Raw genomic sequence first — 15,374 nt, forward strand, 5'->3', positions numbered from 1 at the left:
CACTCCTCAAACCCACGCCTCCTCGTGTCTCCACTTCTCCCTGCATGGGATCTCAATTTCTTCCAAGAGAAAACTGACAAATATTAAGTAACTTTCTCTGTCCCTTCATCTTATCTTTACTTCCCCTCCTATGACCTGACACAGTCGGCTATGCTATTCTTGAAATCTTGCCCTCCCTTGGCTTCCTTTCCTGGTTTTTCTCCTACCTCTCTAATAGCTCCTTCAGAGGAGTCTCCTCATCCCCCTCTAGATTTCTGTGGGGGTTCCATACACATTTGTCCTTGGTCCCTGTCTCTTCCCTCTACACCTTTTCTCTTGATAATCTCATTGCAAACACAAATTCAACTCAACTCCTTCTCTATGCTGACCACTCAGTTTTACCTCTCTGCCTTAACTAATATCTCAGCCTGTCTCTCTAACATCTCCTCACAGATGTCTACCCATCTGCTTCAAGATCAACATAGCTAAAACAGAGCCCTTTAATCTTCCCCTCCCCCACGTCCTCCCTGCTACCTTCTCTCTCAATTACTGCGGAAACACCACCATTCTGCCTGTCACTCAGGCCGATAATCTCATCATAACCTATCATATCCACCCATACAGCTAAAACCGTCATCCAGGCGCTCATCTCCTAACTCGATTACTGCAATATATTTTATACTGACCTTCACAAATACAATTTTGCCCCACTCATTTCCATTCAGAATGATGCTGCAAAGATCATTTTCATATCTTGTTGCTTTGAGCATGTCTCCTCTCTCTTTGTATTCCTCCACTAGCTCCTCCTTCTCTATTGTATCAAACATAAGCTACTTGTCTTCATTTTAAAGGCTCTGATAGCCTATCCTTACCCTACATCTCTCTCATTCACTGTCAACATGTTGACTCCTGCGTTCAATTGGCAACTGATGTCAGCCTCCATCACCCCCTGTTAAATTTTCAAACAAGCAGCTTCGTGCTTCTTCCTGTGCTGCCCCTCATGCTTGGGAGAAGCTCCCATAAACCTCCCTCATTATCCTCCTTCATCCTCTCTGCTGCAATGTCTACAAAAACATGACAATGGTTAGGATGCTAATGTGCTGGGACCACAACCTTCACCCTGACCAATGCTGTTTCAGTGTTTCTTTGTACTGTCTGTATTGAATCATCTTTTATCTCCTGTCCTATACTTAGAATGTAAGCTCTCTGGGGTAAGGGAGAGTTTTTTTGTCCTTTGTTTGTACTCCAGCACCTAGCACAAGGAGGTCCTGGTCCACGATGAGGGCCTCTAGGTCCTATGGTAATACAAGTAAATAATAATTTCAAGAGTTTTTACTTACTTCAATGAGAATAAGTTTATCAGCCTCTGTGGATTCCCCTAGCATCTGAAGTTTGTTATACTTATTTGCTCTTAACAGAAAGTCTTGAAAGAGAGCTGTCTGGGCCTGACTGGGAAGCATCTGAAAACTTGATTCTGAAGAGGAAAATTCATTAAAAAATGTTCCATATTATATCAAATATTATAAATACATACAAGAGCCATCATATCCCCTTGATATTTTCTGTTAATGACTATTTAACAGTCTACTGTCAAATATATTCCAAATCTTTTTTTAAAGGATAAAGTCGACTCCATTGCAACGGGTCTGCCAAAGGCCCTCTGACACATTTAAGTCTCACTTAGAGGACTTATGGAGCGCTGAGGACATTATACAGCCCCTCTAAATTGAAGTGAATTTCACCCATCAGCTGAACAGTCCTTTTAAAAAAAACAAATTCACATTTCAAACGAAAACTAAAAAACAGAACATTGCATTTTGGCCTTAATTTGACATCGTACATCAAACAAATACATAAAACAATCTTTTTGTCAAGCATGTTTTCTAGCATCAAATCTCTCAGAAAGAAATTTAGTTATTCCTTATTTAATGGTTTTTAGATGTTAAAAAACTTTACAGTTAAGAAACTTTAAAAATAACTGGGGGAAAATTACCATAGTTAATAGCATCCTTGAAATCTTCTTTCCTAAAGTCTAGAGATATTGGATTGGTCCATTCTTGCACCTGAACATGAAGTTCCTTAGCTAATATTTGTATAGTTGCAGACTTTCCACAACCGGGGGGTCCAGTTAACACTAAAACAGAGCCACCCTATAACAAAAAGAGCACTATAAGCCAAGACTCAAATGTGATAGAGGAGAAATGCTGGGTTAAGGTTTCTGTTATTTTGGAGTATTGTATCACTGCTTTATTAAAAACCTGATTTTTAAAATGGGAAAATATGTTAGTTTTATACATACTGCATGCAATATTTAAGCCTCAATTCTACATTTGAGATCCACTCTAAGTCAAAAGGACTCCTCATGGGTACACCAGGGATGCTAAAGGATCCCAATGCAGAGCCTAAGTAGATCTGGCCGCGTAGTAAAGGTTCTAACATGAATGACAAAAAAACCAACACAACACACCAACACAACAATTTTAAATTGTTTTACCTTATGTAGGATAAGTATAAAATTAAAGAATTAAAGTTAGCTGAAGTTTGGTTAAGGAAATGTGTGTGATGTAAAGAAAGGCCCTGATTAGCAAGTAGAAGGAATGCCTTGAAAATAAAAAAGTGATGAGGCCAGAAGGAATAAAATAGGGAGGACATCTCTGGTTCAACAAATAACTAATGAGATAAGGGGAAATTTATAAAAAGAAGGCCTCTGACCACCAGGGGTGACTGCAGATGATTTTAAAATCACAAAGAGAATGTGTCTTAAAATGAGCCAACACGGCCTTTACCCAACTCTCACACCAGTGTTAAAGCCCATGTAATCCCAGGTGCAATGGAAAAACTGTTTCACACCAAGAAGGAGGGGAGGAAAGGCCTTGGGGAAAAAGGAGATTGTATATCTTATCTGGATTAATACTAGAAATAAGGGTGAACTGTCTCCAGTTGGTTTTTAGCTGAAGTCAGTAATTGGCAATGACATCACTCGTTTGTTAGAGAGTATAAAAAGTAAACTCTTTAAGAGTTCATTGCTAATACCTGCTTCCCTATATTGGAGCCAACCAATATGGGTCTAAGACCCCTGCGTTTAGCCCATTTGTAAATATCTTGATCAACTGCATATAAATGTTTTGTTACTGTTTGGATGTAGTAAGCCTTATTATTTAGGCTTTTTAGGCACGTTTAAAGCAACTACATAAAGTAACATTTGGCCTTTGGATTTAATAAAGGAATTTATTGTTAAATTGATGTTTGGTGATTTCCCATATTAATAAATAATTTCAACACCTTACATTTTAGATAAATTCAAAGTAGACTGAGTTTTAACACTTTGCTGGAACAAGTTGAGTAGGTGCTTTAGAAGGGGTTTTATTTTGCCTTCATCTAAAGTATTTATAACTGGCAAAGGTAGGTTACCAGACTAGTTGAACCACTGGTCTGGTCTGATATGACAAGTTTTATAGTCCTATTTTCAGTGTTAAAAATATTGGTCAAGTTAATGTTCTAATAATATATTGGTACAGCACTGATCTAGTGAACTGAAGACTCAGGCACTCAGTTTCCACCTTGTGAAGACTATCAGTAAGCATTTGTATGCACGTTTCTGTTCTCTCTCAATGATCTGACTCACACTTTGTATATTCACCACACTACATAATTAGTGGACAGAGGAGAAATGACAGTTTATCATAAATATATTCTATGTATTTTTCTCTGGACTGTGACGGTAAGAAAGGAGGTGTGGATTTGACGTTTTAAAACACTGAGCAAAATGACCCATAGTTAGGGAATCTGAAAGTTCACATGCCTTGTAGCACTTCACCATAGATAAAATGTGAAATAATTCTGAAAAATAAAAGTATTAATCTACATTATAGAACCCATTGTTTGCAATGAGATTTTGCTAACAGGAGATACAATTTGAGACCCCCACAATAGGATGCTACACATCAGTCCTGCTTTAAAATGGGCCTTCACAGAAAAATCTTAAAAATGAGATAGAAAATTACCTAGTAGAGGCCCAGTCCTCCATTCCATGAACTACCAAAACTCCCTTTTGGCTTCAATGGGAATGTTGGGTGTACAAGGAAAACAGGATAGCGCCTTTTTCAGGTTCTCTAGACCATCCCCCTTGACCACGTCAAATTGTTCCCCAGCTGTATGTGTGTCTAGGGCTTCATCCAGTTTAGTATTAAACATTTCATTTTGAGATTTCCTCTAAGGAAATGGTAGAACATTTATAGTTTGGTTCTTTTTTGAAAAGTGACCAGAAACAACATCCGAGGTTACATGTTAATTGTGTCTCAAATGATTCTTCATAAGTGTTCTCAGTTTATGAAGAAAAGCCATCCTTTTACAAGCACCAGTTCTACAAAATCAATCTGCCATTATACAATTCAAGCTTAGTTCCTGCACACTAACATATCGTCAATAACAAAAGTTCTGCTGAATAAATTAGGATTTCAATGACACCTGTGCAACCCCATTACCTTCAATGGGATTGCACAGGTGTAAACTGACCAGAAGTTAGTAAATAATTCTGTTGGTAAAGGAGAAATAGAATCCAGTTCTGTTTCTCTGATGTATACAGACTCTGAAGGGATATAAGAATAGATAAATTTGAAAAGTAAAGCTCCCACCTACATTGTTAGAATAATTTTATACCAATATTATAACGTCAACACAATCCTTTCAATATTAAAATAGAATGCGAACTACCTTGTGCATTATATTAAACTCCCGAGATATTCAATTTTCAACAAGATGAGCATTTCTGAGCATCTGTACACAGCAGTTTAAATTAGAAGTTATATTTTCAAATGTGTGTCGTTGTTTATGGTGTAATGACCTTCTCACAAGGAGCTCCTTCAAATTGCAGTGGTCAGTCACATGGATCCATTTTTTCATTAAATGTGTAAACACGGTGTCTCCCAAACAAAATACAGAGGCTCTCTCTTACTTCAAACCCCATTAAGCCAATTTTGGTTTTGTCTTCAGCTGTGCATTAACATCCTGTTTATCCAAATGAACCCCATGAACCTTACATAATTCATTCTATTTCAGTGACGTGGAGTCTACTGTATATAAGCTAAAAAAGGTCTGTAGTGTCATTTGTATGATTACTTGCAAGTTTAACTTCTTACAACTTAATTAAATCAAAAAATTAAAAAAAAGAATTTATGGGACTACCTGCTTTGGCTGCCTTTGAAATATTTGAGCTTTTAACCAGCTTTCAACTTCTTCAATCTTCTTCTTATGTACAGCAAGCTCATTCTAGAATGAGGAGAAAGGATACAAGAAATGCATATAAGCTCTAATTTATGAGCTTTTATTGATACAGTTCAAGAATAGTATTTATGTTTGTAAAAATGCCAAACAAGGTGCTTGTATATTAGAATGACCTAGCCACCCTTAACATAATTTAAATATATCCTAAGCACAGCAATTAAAAGTAATCCATCACAAATCTCCTCCTTTAACAACTCCAATTCCCCACCAATTTTCCAAATGCCAAGAATCAAAGATGAGCCCTGAAACAATCCCTGAAGTAGAGTTGTTTATTATTTACATACATACCAACAAAGCTATTTCAGAGGTGGATTATTTTAAAAGCATAAGAATGTTAATTTACTACTCCACAGTAGTTCATACCACAAGGTTCCTCATTGTGAGGGTAATAAGTTAATACACACACTAACATATTTGAAATGCACCACTAAAAATGCAAGTTCTGTGGATAAATAGCTGTGGAAACCGGAGTTTGTTCAGGATCTTCTCTACAGATAGTTGGCACAGTCAACTAATCATTCAAATTTTGCACTGGTGCAAGACAATCTAACATTTAGAAGCTACACTCTGGGTAGGACTAATCTGCAGAAATAGAATAATTCATAAGTTACACAAAAATTTTGTATCCCTTACCACATCTAACACTTAGAATACTTCTTGTACCTGTGTTCCTGGTTTGTATTTATCCACCCATGGTTCATTTTGAGACTGGCTTTGATTTTGTTTAGAGTGTTCACAAATGTGATCTATTGAAGATGACTTTCCTTTGATTCTGGCCAGAACCTTGTTCTTGCTACTTTCTGGCACAGAGGAATGATCTTTTCTCTTCTGATGCTGATTAGTCTCCCCAGATGACTTCACAAGAAGGGTACTAGATAAGATATTTGTATTCCCAAAGAAATCCTCAAATGAAGGTGCCACCCAATCGGTTACCTGACAAAACAAATTTGTGAAGGTTAATGCCAAACAGAATTTCACTTTTTTTTGTGTGCTCTATATTCAGCTGCAGTTGATGCTGAATAACTTGGCATTATCTATCAAATATATACATTTACATCTCGAATATTTTCAGTAACAACCAATCATTTTCCCTTATGAAAATATAATGAAATGCCGTATTTGAAAAATATTTGAAGAGTAAGCTTGAATGCTTGTCCCTTTTACTAACAGAAGTTGGTCCAAAAGATATCTCATTCAACATGTCCATTTAATATTTGAAAAGAAGCTCTTAGAAGTCCTCAGTAGGTACTGATAATTATAAACAAATATTGGCTTGCTCACCCTTACTTAAGTTCTACGATAAAAGCCTCTTATGCACCACAAGAAGCTGAACCTTAATTCCATCGCAAGGACATTGTATCACAGCACTCTGGTGCAGCACACGGGAAATTCTGGGGCAGCTTCCTTTATTAAAGAGCCAAGGTTTAGAATGAGTTAAATATGAAATGAAATAAAAAAAAAATGCAATAGCCTCTTTAGTATTTTTATATTATTCAATTTATTTTACATTGCCTCTATATTTTCAATGTTTGATATGCTGCACGTTTTTGTATTTACAAATTTAAGTGTGTGTGTGTGGGGGGGTGAGGGCAGGGGAAACAGAAGGTTTTGGCAACTAAGTAGAAAACAGTTGGGCTTTGTTAAATGGAGAGATATGGAAACTAATTTGAGATTATGGGTCAAGCACATTTACCAGAAGTTTCTCCTACAGTGATGATCAGCAATGAAATAGCTAAGAAAGCTAACATTAAAATGTTTATCTTTAGGTTTTAGATTTAATAGCCCATTGACACAGGTGGGGAAGTTTACATAACTCAGAGCTCTTTTTCAAACTGTATGTACACTCAATGACAACACTGCACAGTTTACATTCTGTCCACATTTTCAAGGTTATCTTCACAGCCACTGGGCTAGAACCGTTTTTTAAAATGAAAACTTAGATTCTAAAGAACAATTCCATGGACGCGGGTGAAATCCATCACATGTTCTATAGCTGCACAATACAGAGCCCTGCCTGAAAGAACCTAATAAGAATTAATTAAATCAATATTATCCCCATCAAGAGGGTTCCTGCATACTCAGTACTCTACACGATTTTTACAAAACCAACACATATTTGCAGAGGGCTTAAAAATGTTCCACTGAGTGAAAGGGATATCAACTGGAAAAAGAAAATCAGACTTGTGCAATTAAAAACTACTTGAAGCTTAAAATAAAGACAAGTAACATCTAAGATTACCAAAACTGATTTTTTTTTCAGATAAATTTGTGCACTTGTCAGCATAGTGTGAATTAATAGTCAGTAATCTCTTTGATTCATGTGGATTTTTCACTCTGCATCAGTGAGAGGAAAAAAACTTTTTGTATCGGAAAATGTGTCTGGATAACAAATAGTGGCACAGAGATTAAGGAACACCTGCAGTACTTGGAAGTACTTTACATTATTATTATTAGCAGTAGCAGTAGTATTTTAAGGCTAGCTTTCAAATTGGCTTCCTTTAAATGGCTCACTTTAAGCCACATTGATGGCAAAAACAATATTCAGGTATAAGAAAGATGGTACAAAGCTATCAGTACTTAAATTAACCTCAGATTTAACACAAACTGTCATATAGTATAAAAAACAAATTAAGCCATTCCAAGAGAACACTGAAATAAACTCAGCATAAAAACAAGGAATATAGTGCAAATAATTTTTTGCCTCACCCCCCCCCTTTCTTGCCTTCACTTAGGTTTCTGATTAAGATATACGGGTAGGAATGGCTTGTTGCTATATCATAAAATTATATTTAATTACACACACTTGTATCAAGATGTGCTTGTGCTGTAGCAAGAGTAAAGCTCCACTTTACACACATAATCCAAAACAATTAATTTTTTTAAATATTTTTTATTATCTAGCACCTACTTTAGTTGGCACTATCTTTCTTCTAGAAGAATTTTTTGACATCATCAGCCTTTATCATTCCCAGCCACAGTGTACGACCAGTAGCACATTAAAGAAAGTGACCTGAAACTGAAAAGTGGGGGAACAGACCTTTAGAATAACCCTTTCCTTCTTGAGGAAAAGAATCTAAAGCATTTATAACCATTCAAGATTAACTAGTCATCTAACTGAAACCTATGTGAATTACTAAGTGATATTTAAACAAATGTATATGCAAATACAAGGTTAAAAATACATCCTATCTGCTCTACAAAGGAGACTGAGCGGGGGGTGGGGGGCCGAGGGCGGTTACAACCCAGCTGTAGCGTGGGCGGGACTGAGCTACATTCCTGTAATTGGGTTATGCCCTACCCTGCCCAAGGGCAGTGACCCGGTTACAGAGACACTCAGCGTAAAGCTTTCCCTGGCACTGGCTGTAACCGTGTCCGGGCACAGTCTGGCTGTCGATACCAGCTCCCCTGACTCGCTTGTTGCTGCAGTGTACACGGGCCCATCCGTGGCTAATCAGGAGCCCCGCCTGCACCAGGCGAGGGGCCCAGTCCCGGTAAACTCAGAGCCCCCTCCCCGCTGCTGTCACGGTCCCAGACGGGTGCTGGGGCGGGCGAGCGGACAGAGTTGCTCTCTCCCCCTGTAGTTCGGACCCGTCGCGGGGCTCGGGCGGAGATCGAGCTCGCGGGACCCTACAGCACTAACACCTGGGCACAGCGCGTTTCAGCCGCTGGGCCACCCGCTTCCGGCGAGGGGGAGGTACCGGCCAGGCCAGGGGCGCGCAGCCGCCGAGGCCTCTCCGTAGCAGAGAAGAGCAGCGCAGGGAAGACCGACCCAGCCTTCTACTACCGCAGGGACCTCCCGCGCTCCGCGGCACTTAGCTGCCCGCACAGCGCCTGCCCCGCACCCTCGCCAAAGGGAGCCACCACAAACAAATCAAGCGGCGGTGGGGCAGCTGCTGACGACCTTAGTGTGCGCCGAGCCTGGAGGCTAGGGAAGGCCCCGGCAAGGTGCTCACGTGTCTCCTAGGTGACTAGTTGCTGCTTTAGTCCCAACAGCCGACGAGACGCCAGACATGCGGCGGCCCAACATCCTGCTTACGGGTAAGAGACCGTGAGAGCCGTGCCCGTGCGCCGGAGCATTGCGGGGCCGCCCCGCCGCCTGCCCTGGGCTGGCTGAGCCGCTGGTCCCCACGTTGCACATGGTTACTGAGCGAAGAGGGGTTCGCTGCTGGCCTGAGCGATCAGTACGAGATTCATAGCGACACTGCAGCCGAGTCTGCAAATGTTCGTTTCCTTTGTCCCTGCCAGTGGGGATCTGGGAGTGGTCGTGAAACTAGGGAACTGCTTTGGGTTAAGTGGCTTAACGATTGCAAAGGCTAGTGATCCCATTGCATGTTTCATTAATTTTGTTAGATCCATTATCAGCTTTCGATACGTCACGGTCTGACGGAGGAATTTTTTCCCATCAGTTCTTTGCCGTGAATGGCAGTGATGCATTCACACAAGTAGTCTGACAACTGGCTTTCAAACTTAGGGTTTCGGCAGAGTGTTGCTAGGACTTTACCATGACCATATGATACCAGAGTCAGTTTGGGTCAGTTTTAAGTTGCATAGTGTAGAGCAGATTTCACTTTTATTTGTTGATGCCATTCAGATTTGTATTTTCTTGCCGAACTTTCTTCTCCCCCTTCTCCTCTGTTATTCTGTGGGAGTCGGGTGTTTGGTGGTGCTTATTTTGTTGTGGGGTCTTCTGGTGCACTTATCTGGCTGACTTATTTAAAGAAACATTTGTGGCCTTTAAGATCTGCACAGCTGACTTGGTTTCTTTAAATCTAAACTTTATTTTTAAGTCATTTTAACATAATTGTGTTTGTTTATCAGTGAGTTTATGGTTGTGATGTACCATAATGTATTTATTTGCTAAAGTACTTACGTTAGGTATGATACAAATACATTATATGAATGGCATTGATTTAAATAACATATCACTTTATATAATTTGTTTTATAGGTACTCCTGGTGTAGGGAAGACTACACTGGGCAAAGAGCTTGCAGCAAGAGTAGGAGCAACATACGTTAATGTGGGTGATTTGGCAAAAGAAGGTATGTTGTATAAATTATATATTTTTTTGGTGGGTTGATGGGCGTGATACTCTTAGGAGAGCTTGTAATAATTTCTTTTGAGATAAATACTAGACTTATGTTCATGTAAATCCTGTTAAAATAATAAGTATTCCTTGTTAAATGAATCATCTAATAGGATGCCACCATATTGACCATGTATCTGTCCTTCATACTGAGTGCATTTACAAACTACAGTTCAGACCGATGTCCACTATACACATTTTTTCTTACACTTTGCCCTGTTTTCTTTCTTTTCTCAATCTCTCCAAATGTGATTTGATTATATTTTAAGGCAAAGTCCTACCTTAGTGCTGACAAGCCAGGTTAGAATAATAGGGATATTAGCAAATGACTTCTTTTTTGGCAGCCTACACCCCTCCCCTTCCTTTTTATTTATCTTCCTCACCAGTATAAAAGCAAGAGCGTGATTTAGTGCTCAGTACTGTATTTATTTGTTCCATCTAAAGAACTACATTATGAGAAAAATTAAGGTTGCACAATAAGGCACTCAGGAGATGCTAAAGTCAAAGTCTCGTGCATAACCTTAACTCTGCTCCCTTGAGCATAGGCATTACATTCCAGTCTAATTATGTGATATGCCATTTCTCAAATAAAAGATTTTTTTTTTTCTACAAACTCCGGGCTCTGTCTTGCAATCCTCATTCATGCAAACAGCCCCTCTGGCCCCTCTCCTTCAAGTGGACCCATGTGGATACAGGAGTCTGCATGGCTGACATGTGAATTGCTGGTTGAGGAAGGCTATCCCCCAGCCCTGCCCCTTCCACACAAGGTCTTGCCTCTTCCACAACTGCTGGAACCTAGAGCTCCTACACTGTGGCCGCTGGCCCTCGCCTAGGCTAGTTCCCCCAGCGTGCTGGGTGGCGTGGTCCCAGGCCAAGCCAGGGCCACTGCACAGGGGGAACCCTGAAGCAGGGAGGGCATGGGGCGGAATGGGGGCAGGGCCACACCTGGCTGTTTGGAGAGGCACAGCCTCCCCAGCCTATGATACCCACCGCCCATGGGGGTCTGCTTGTGTAGATTCAGGTGCAAGATCAGGCCTTTGTAATCAGTTGGACTATTTGCATCAGTGAGGACTGCTTACAGGCATGAGGGTTGCAGGATGAAGCCCTGAGACAGCTGAAAGATAAACACTTGGAAAAGTGTTAACTGTGCCTTTTTAAAGGTGTAGCACGACCAGCTGCTCACCATACTTCCCACCCTTATACAATTGCACCTCGTGTCCTCGTTTCCCTGAGCAGCTTTGCCATATGGAGGCATAATTCGGTACTAAGAGGCTTGTGGTATGACAGATTTTTTTAATAAAGTGTGGATAAAAATTGATATTTTTAAAATGAATTGGATTTTTTATTTAAATTAAAAACAGGATTTTTAAAAAATAAACTTTAAACTTGAAATAGGTTGTCAATGTAAAGGTCTACACTTATGATAATTTGTTAGTCATTTAAATTAAATACCAGAAATAATATGAAGCAGTACATATTTGCAGACAAGTTTTAAAGAAACCCCAGACCACTGAACTGGTGGAAGTCAATGGCTATGCACCTAGAACCAGAATTCTCTGAAGTGCTAAACCGGCTTTTACAACAAAGAGTCCTTGTGGCACCTTAGAGACTAACAAATTTATTTGGGCATAAGCTTTTGTGGGCTAAAACCCACTTCATCAGATGCATGGAGTGGAACATACAGTAGGGAGGTATAAATACACAGCATATGAAAAGATGGGAGTTGCCTTACCAAGTGGGGGGGTCAGTGCTAATGAGCCAATTCAATTAAGGTGGAAGTGGGCTATTCTCAACAGTTGACAAGAAGGGGTGGAAATCACTTTTGTGGTGCTAATGAGGCCAGTGTAAACAAGGTGGCCCATTTCAAACAGTTGACAAGAAGGTGTGAGTATCAGCAGGGGGAAATGAGTTTTTGTAGTGACCCATCCACTCCCAATCTTTATTCAGGCCTAATTTGATGGTGTCCAGTTTGCAAATTAATTTCAGTTCTGCAGTTTCTCAAGTTTTTGTTGTTGAAGAATTACCACTTTTAAGTCTGTTGTTGAGTGTCCAGGGAGACTGAAGTGTTCTCCTACTGGTTTTTGAATGTTATAATTCCTGATGTCAGATTTGTGTCCATTTATTCTTTTGCGTAGAGACTGTCTGGTTTGGCCAATGTACATGGCAGAGGGGCATTGCTGGCACATGATGGCATATATCACATTGGTAGATGTGCGGCTGATGTGGTTAGGTTCTATGACTGTGTCCCTTGAATAGATATGTGGGCAGAGTTGGCACCGGGGTTTGTTGCAGCTTTTGACAGCTGTAGCCTCTTCTGAGGTGCAGAGAGAATATTTTCTTCTTTTCAGTTTATTCAACTAGTTCATACAAAATTAGGAAACCAATTGGAAGTTGAAAAAGAAGGAGCACTTGTTTTCCTCTTCCAATCTATGAATCAAAAACTAGCTGCAACAGGATGATATCTACTAGTTCTAAAATCTTGAAGGACATGGAGGCCAGAAATAATCATTTTGATTCACTAAGTGCAGAGAGTAATCCTTTGTTTAATATATTAGTTAGTTTTAAGTGCAAAACATGTTTTGATAAACCTTTTTCTTATGTATCTTAAGGTACTTCAATTAAAAATGCATAATAACAGAATTTTTATTAAATAAATATTAATCTAAAGAGAGCCTAACATAAATCACAAATAAATTAATCATCTAGTAAATAAGAAATGCATCATTAACCATATTCTAAAATAATAACTGTAAAAATCAAGAATTTGTATAAATGTAAATTAAGCTATATAATTGCTTAAATACATTTGTATAGATGTAGTGTCCTCCTGGTTAGCAAAAAGAAGCACCAAATTTAGTGTAAAGGCCATATTTAGTTGAAAATCAGTATGTTAATTGGTACTAACCAAGAAGAATCAACTTTTTTCTTTAGGAAAATAACTAAAAAGTTCAAATGCAAAACATGATTAAAATCAGTTATTTAAATCCAGGTTTCCTGTTTGCTGATTTAAATCAATCCACCCGGCTTTAATGTTCAAGCTAATGCTTTTATCCATGGCATTTGTTTTATTGAAAAAATCCTATACAATAGATTTTAAAGAATTTGAAAAATAAACAATTTCTTTTGACTGTCAGTGTCAGATTAACATAAATGTGTTTAATTGTACTACCATTATCTCACAAAATAATGTGGACTCTTTTTTTTTTTTTCTATAGGGGAATTATATGAAGGCTTTGATGAGGAATATGAATGCCCAATTTTGGATGAAGACCGAGTGAGTCCAACTTAAAAATCTAGCATATTGAAGATGGGGGTGGGGTTAATTACAGTAAAAGCTGTGTTATCTGGCACTTTACCAACTGGAAAGCTCTGTAAACCGGCATTTCTGATCTTCATTGAAAGTCTGGTTTATAGTCTGGTTGGTGTGGGGCCAGCAGGCTTCCTATCTGGCTTTGCGTGGTTCCCCGGAGGCAGCGACATGTCCCTGCTGCTCCTAGGCAGAGGAACGGCCACGAAGGGTTCGGAGTGTGGGAGGGGGTGCAGGGCGCGGGCTCTAGGAGCTGTGGGGGCGGTGCCTGCAGGGGGAGGCAGCGTGCAGAGCCACCTAGCCATGCCTCCACCTAGGAGCAGCAGGTACACATCGCTGCTTGCGGGGAGCTGCCCAAGGTGAGCGCCGCCCAGATCCAGCACCCCTGCCCGAAGGCCCCTCCCACACCCAAACTCGCTCCCAGAGCCCATGCCCTGCACCCCCTCCCAGGCCCCAACCCCCAGCCCCAAACTCCCTCCCTCTTAGTTAATCAGAATTTTTTACTTATCAGCAGTCCCTCATTTCCCCCAACATTGCCAGATAACAAAGCTTTTACTGTACAAAGAAGCTGCATCTAGTTTTCTTGCGCCTTTGTCTGACTTTTCTGTAGGTAATTGATGAACTAGAAGACAAAATGAATGAAGGTGGAGTTATTGTTGATTATCATGGCTGTGACTTCTTCCCAGAACGCTGGTTTCATATAGTATTTGTACTTCGCACTGAAAACTCATTTCTGTACGACAGACTTGAAAGCAGGTAAATCAGTGGAGTAAATGAAGGTGAATTGTCATGCAGATTCACAGGAGCCTTTCAAGAGTATAAATTCAGGGTTTTGTATAAAATAAGGATATAAAGTCCTCTTATTTTTTTTTTAAATGTGTGTGTGTTTTTTGTTTTTGTGTTTAGAGGGTACAAAGGGAAAAAACTACAGGACAACATTCAATGTGAGATTTTCCAGACTATTTATGAAGAGGCAATGTCATCTTATAAGGAAGAAATTGTACACCAGCTGCCTAGTAACACGCCAGAGGACCTGGAGCGGAATTTAGATCAGATTATACAGTGGATTGAGCAGTGGATGAAAGACAACAACTGAATTCTGAGGAAAAAGGAACATGTTGGACTTTTTTTTTTTTTTCCAGGTTATTCTGGCCATTCAATAAATGAAATTTGTAATTGTGGCATGGTAAACTAACCTTTTTTAGTCACTGAAGTGCAATTGAACAATGATAACACTGCTCTACAGCCAAAATGCTTCTGAAATAAATGTAGTCAAACTTTACTAATTCTGGGTCACTGAGAACGAAAATGATGCTTAAAATTGTTGATTGGCTCTAGTTTTCAAGATATGCTATTGGGTCAGTATATACGACCCTTGACTTGGGAATGGCGGAGGAAGTGAGTTATAAAGGGAAGGGATCTCAATTTAAACCAGAAATGACTAAAATACATCTTTGACTGGATCTATGAATAAATCTATGACTGGGTTTGGACAGTACTTGCTTTTTAGGCAAAACAATGAATGATGCAATCTGAAGCTGGTATTGCATCATATATGATATGAATTGCATCATGTTATTCCTAGAAGTCATGGATGATGCAATAATAACGAAGCTTACATCACTCTGCTGAACAAATTGCCCTATATCAGCTCTAGAAATCATACAGTGTCGTGCTCTCTTATTTGTCAGTGTTTGATTTTGCAAAGGGACACATTTCTG

The 15,374-nt window shown here is 39.6% G+C and overlaps 2 protein-coding genes across 3 annotated transcripts in view; one reads left to right on the forward strand and one right to left on the reverse strand.

Annotated features, from left to right (window-relative positions):
- Nucleotides 1–9,054, reverse strand: part of RAD17 (RAD17 checkpoint clamp loader component) — a 38,385-nt gene extending 29,331 nt beyond the window's left edge. Inside the window, exons 1-6 of one of the 2 annotated variants that reach the window (XM_065406143.1) lie at nt 8,903–9,054; nt 8,171–8,278; nt 5,926–6,195; nt 5,164–5,247; nt 1,973–2,129; nt 1,320–1,453 (exon numbers count right to left, since the gene is read on the reverse strand). In XM_065406143.1, coding sequence (XP_065262215.1) covers nt 1,320–1,453; nt 1,973–2,129; nt 5,164–5,247; nt 5,926–6,195; nt 8,171–8,215 — 690 coding nt within the window. In that variant the 5' untranslated portion in view covers nt 8,216–8,278; nt 8,903–9,054. Of the gene's footprint in view, nt 1–1,319; nt 1,454–1,972; nt 2,130–5,163; nt 5,248–5,925; nt 6,196–8,170; nt 8,603–8,902 lie in introns of those variants that run through there. The other variant, XM_065406144.1, reaches the window with a different exon arrangement.
- Nucleotides 9,055–9,195: 141 nt separating this feature from the next.
- AK6 (adenylate kinase 6) lies at nt 9,196–14,832 on the forward strand. Its single transcript, XM_065406689.1, has 5 exons — nt 9,196–9,300; nt 10,210–10,302; nt 13,562–13,620; nt 14,264–14,409; nt 14,560–14,832. The coding sequence occupies exons 1-5, from the start codon at nt 9,273–9,275 to the stop codon at nt 14,747–14,749; spliced, it is 516 nt and encodes a 171-aa protein (XP_065262761.1). The 5' UTR covers nt 9,196–9,272; the 3' UTR covers nt 14,750–14,832.
- The last annotated feature ends 542 nt before the right edge of the window (nt 14,833–15,374 follow it).

This window comes from Emys orbicularis, chromosome 6 (genome assembly GCF_028017835.1).
Source record: "Emys orbicularis isolate rEmyOrb1 chromosome 6, rEmyOrb1.hap1, whole genome shotgun sequence".
Classification (NCBI taxonomy): Eukaryota; Metazoa; Chordata; order Testudines; family Emydidae; genus Emys; species Emys orbicularis.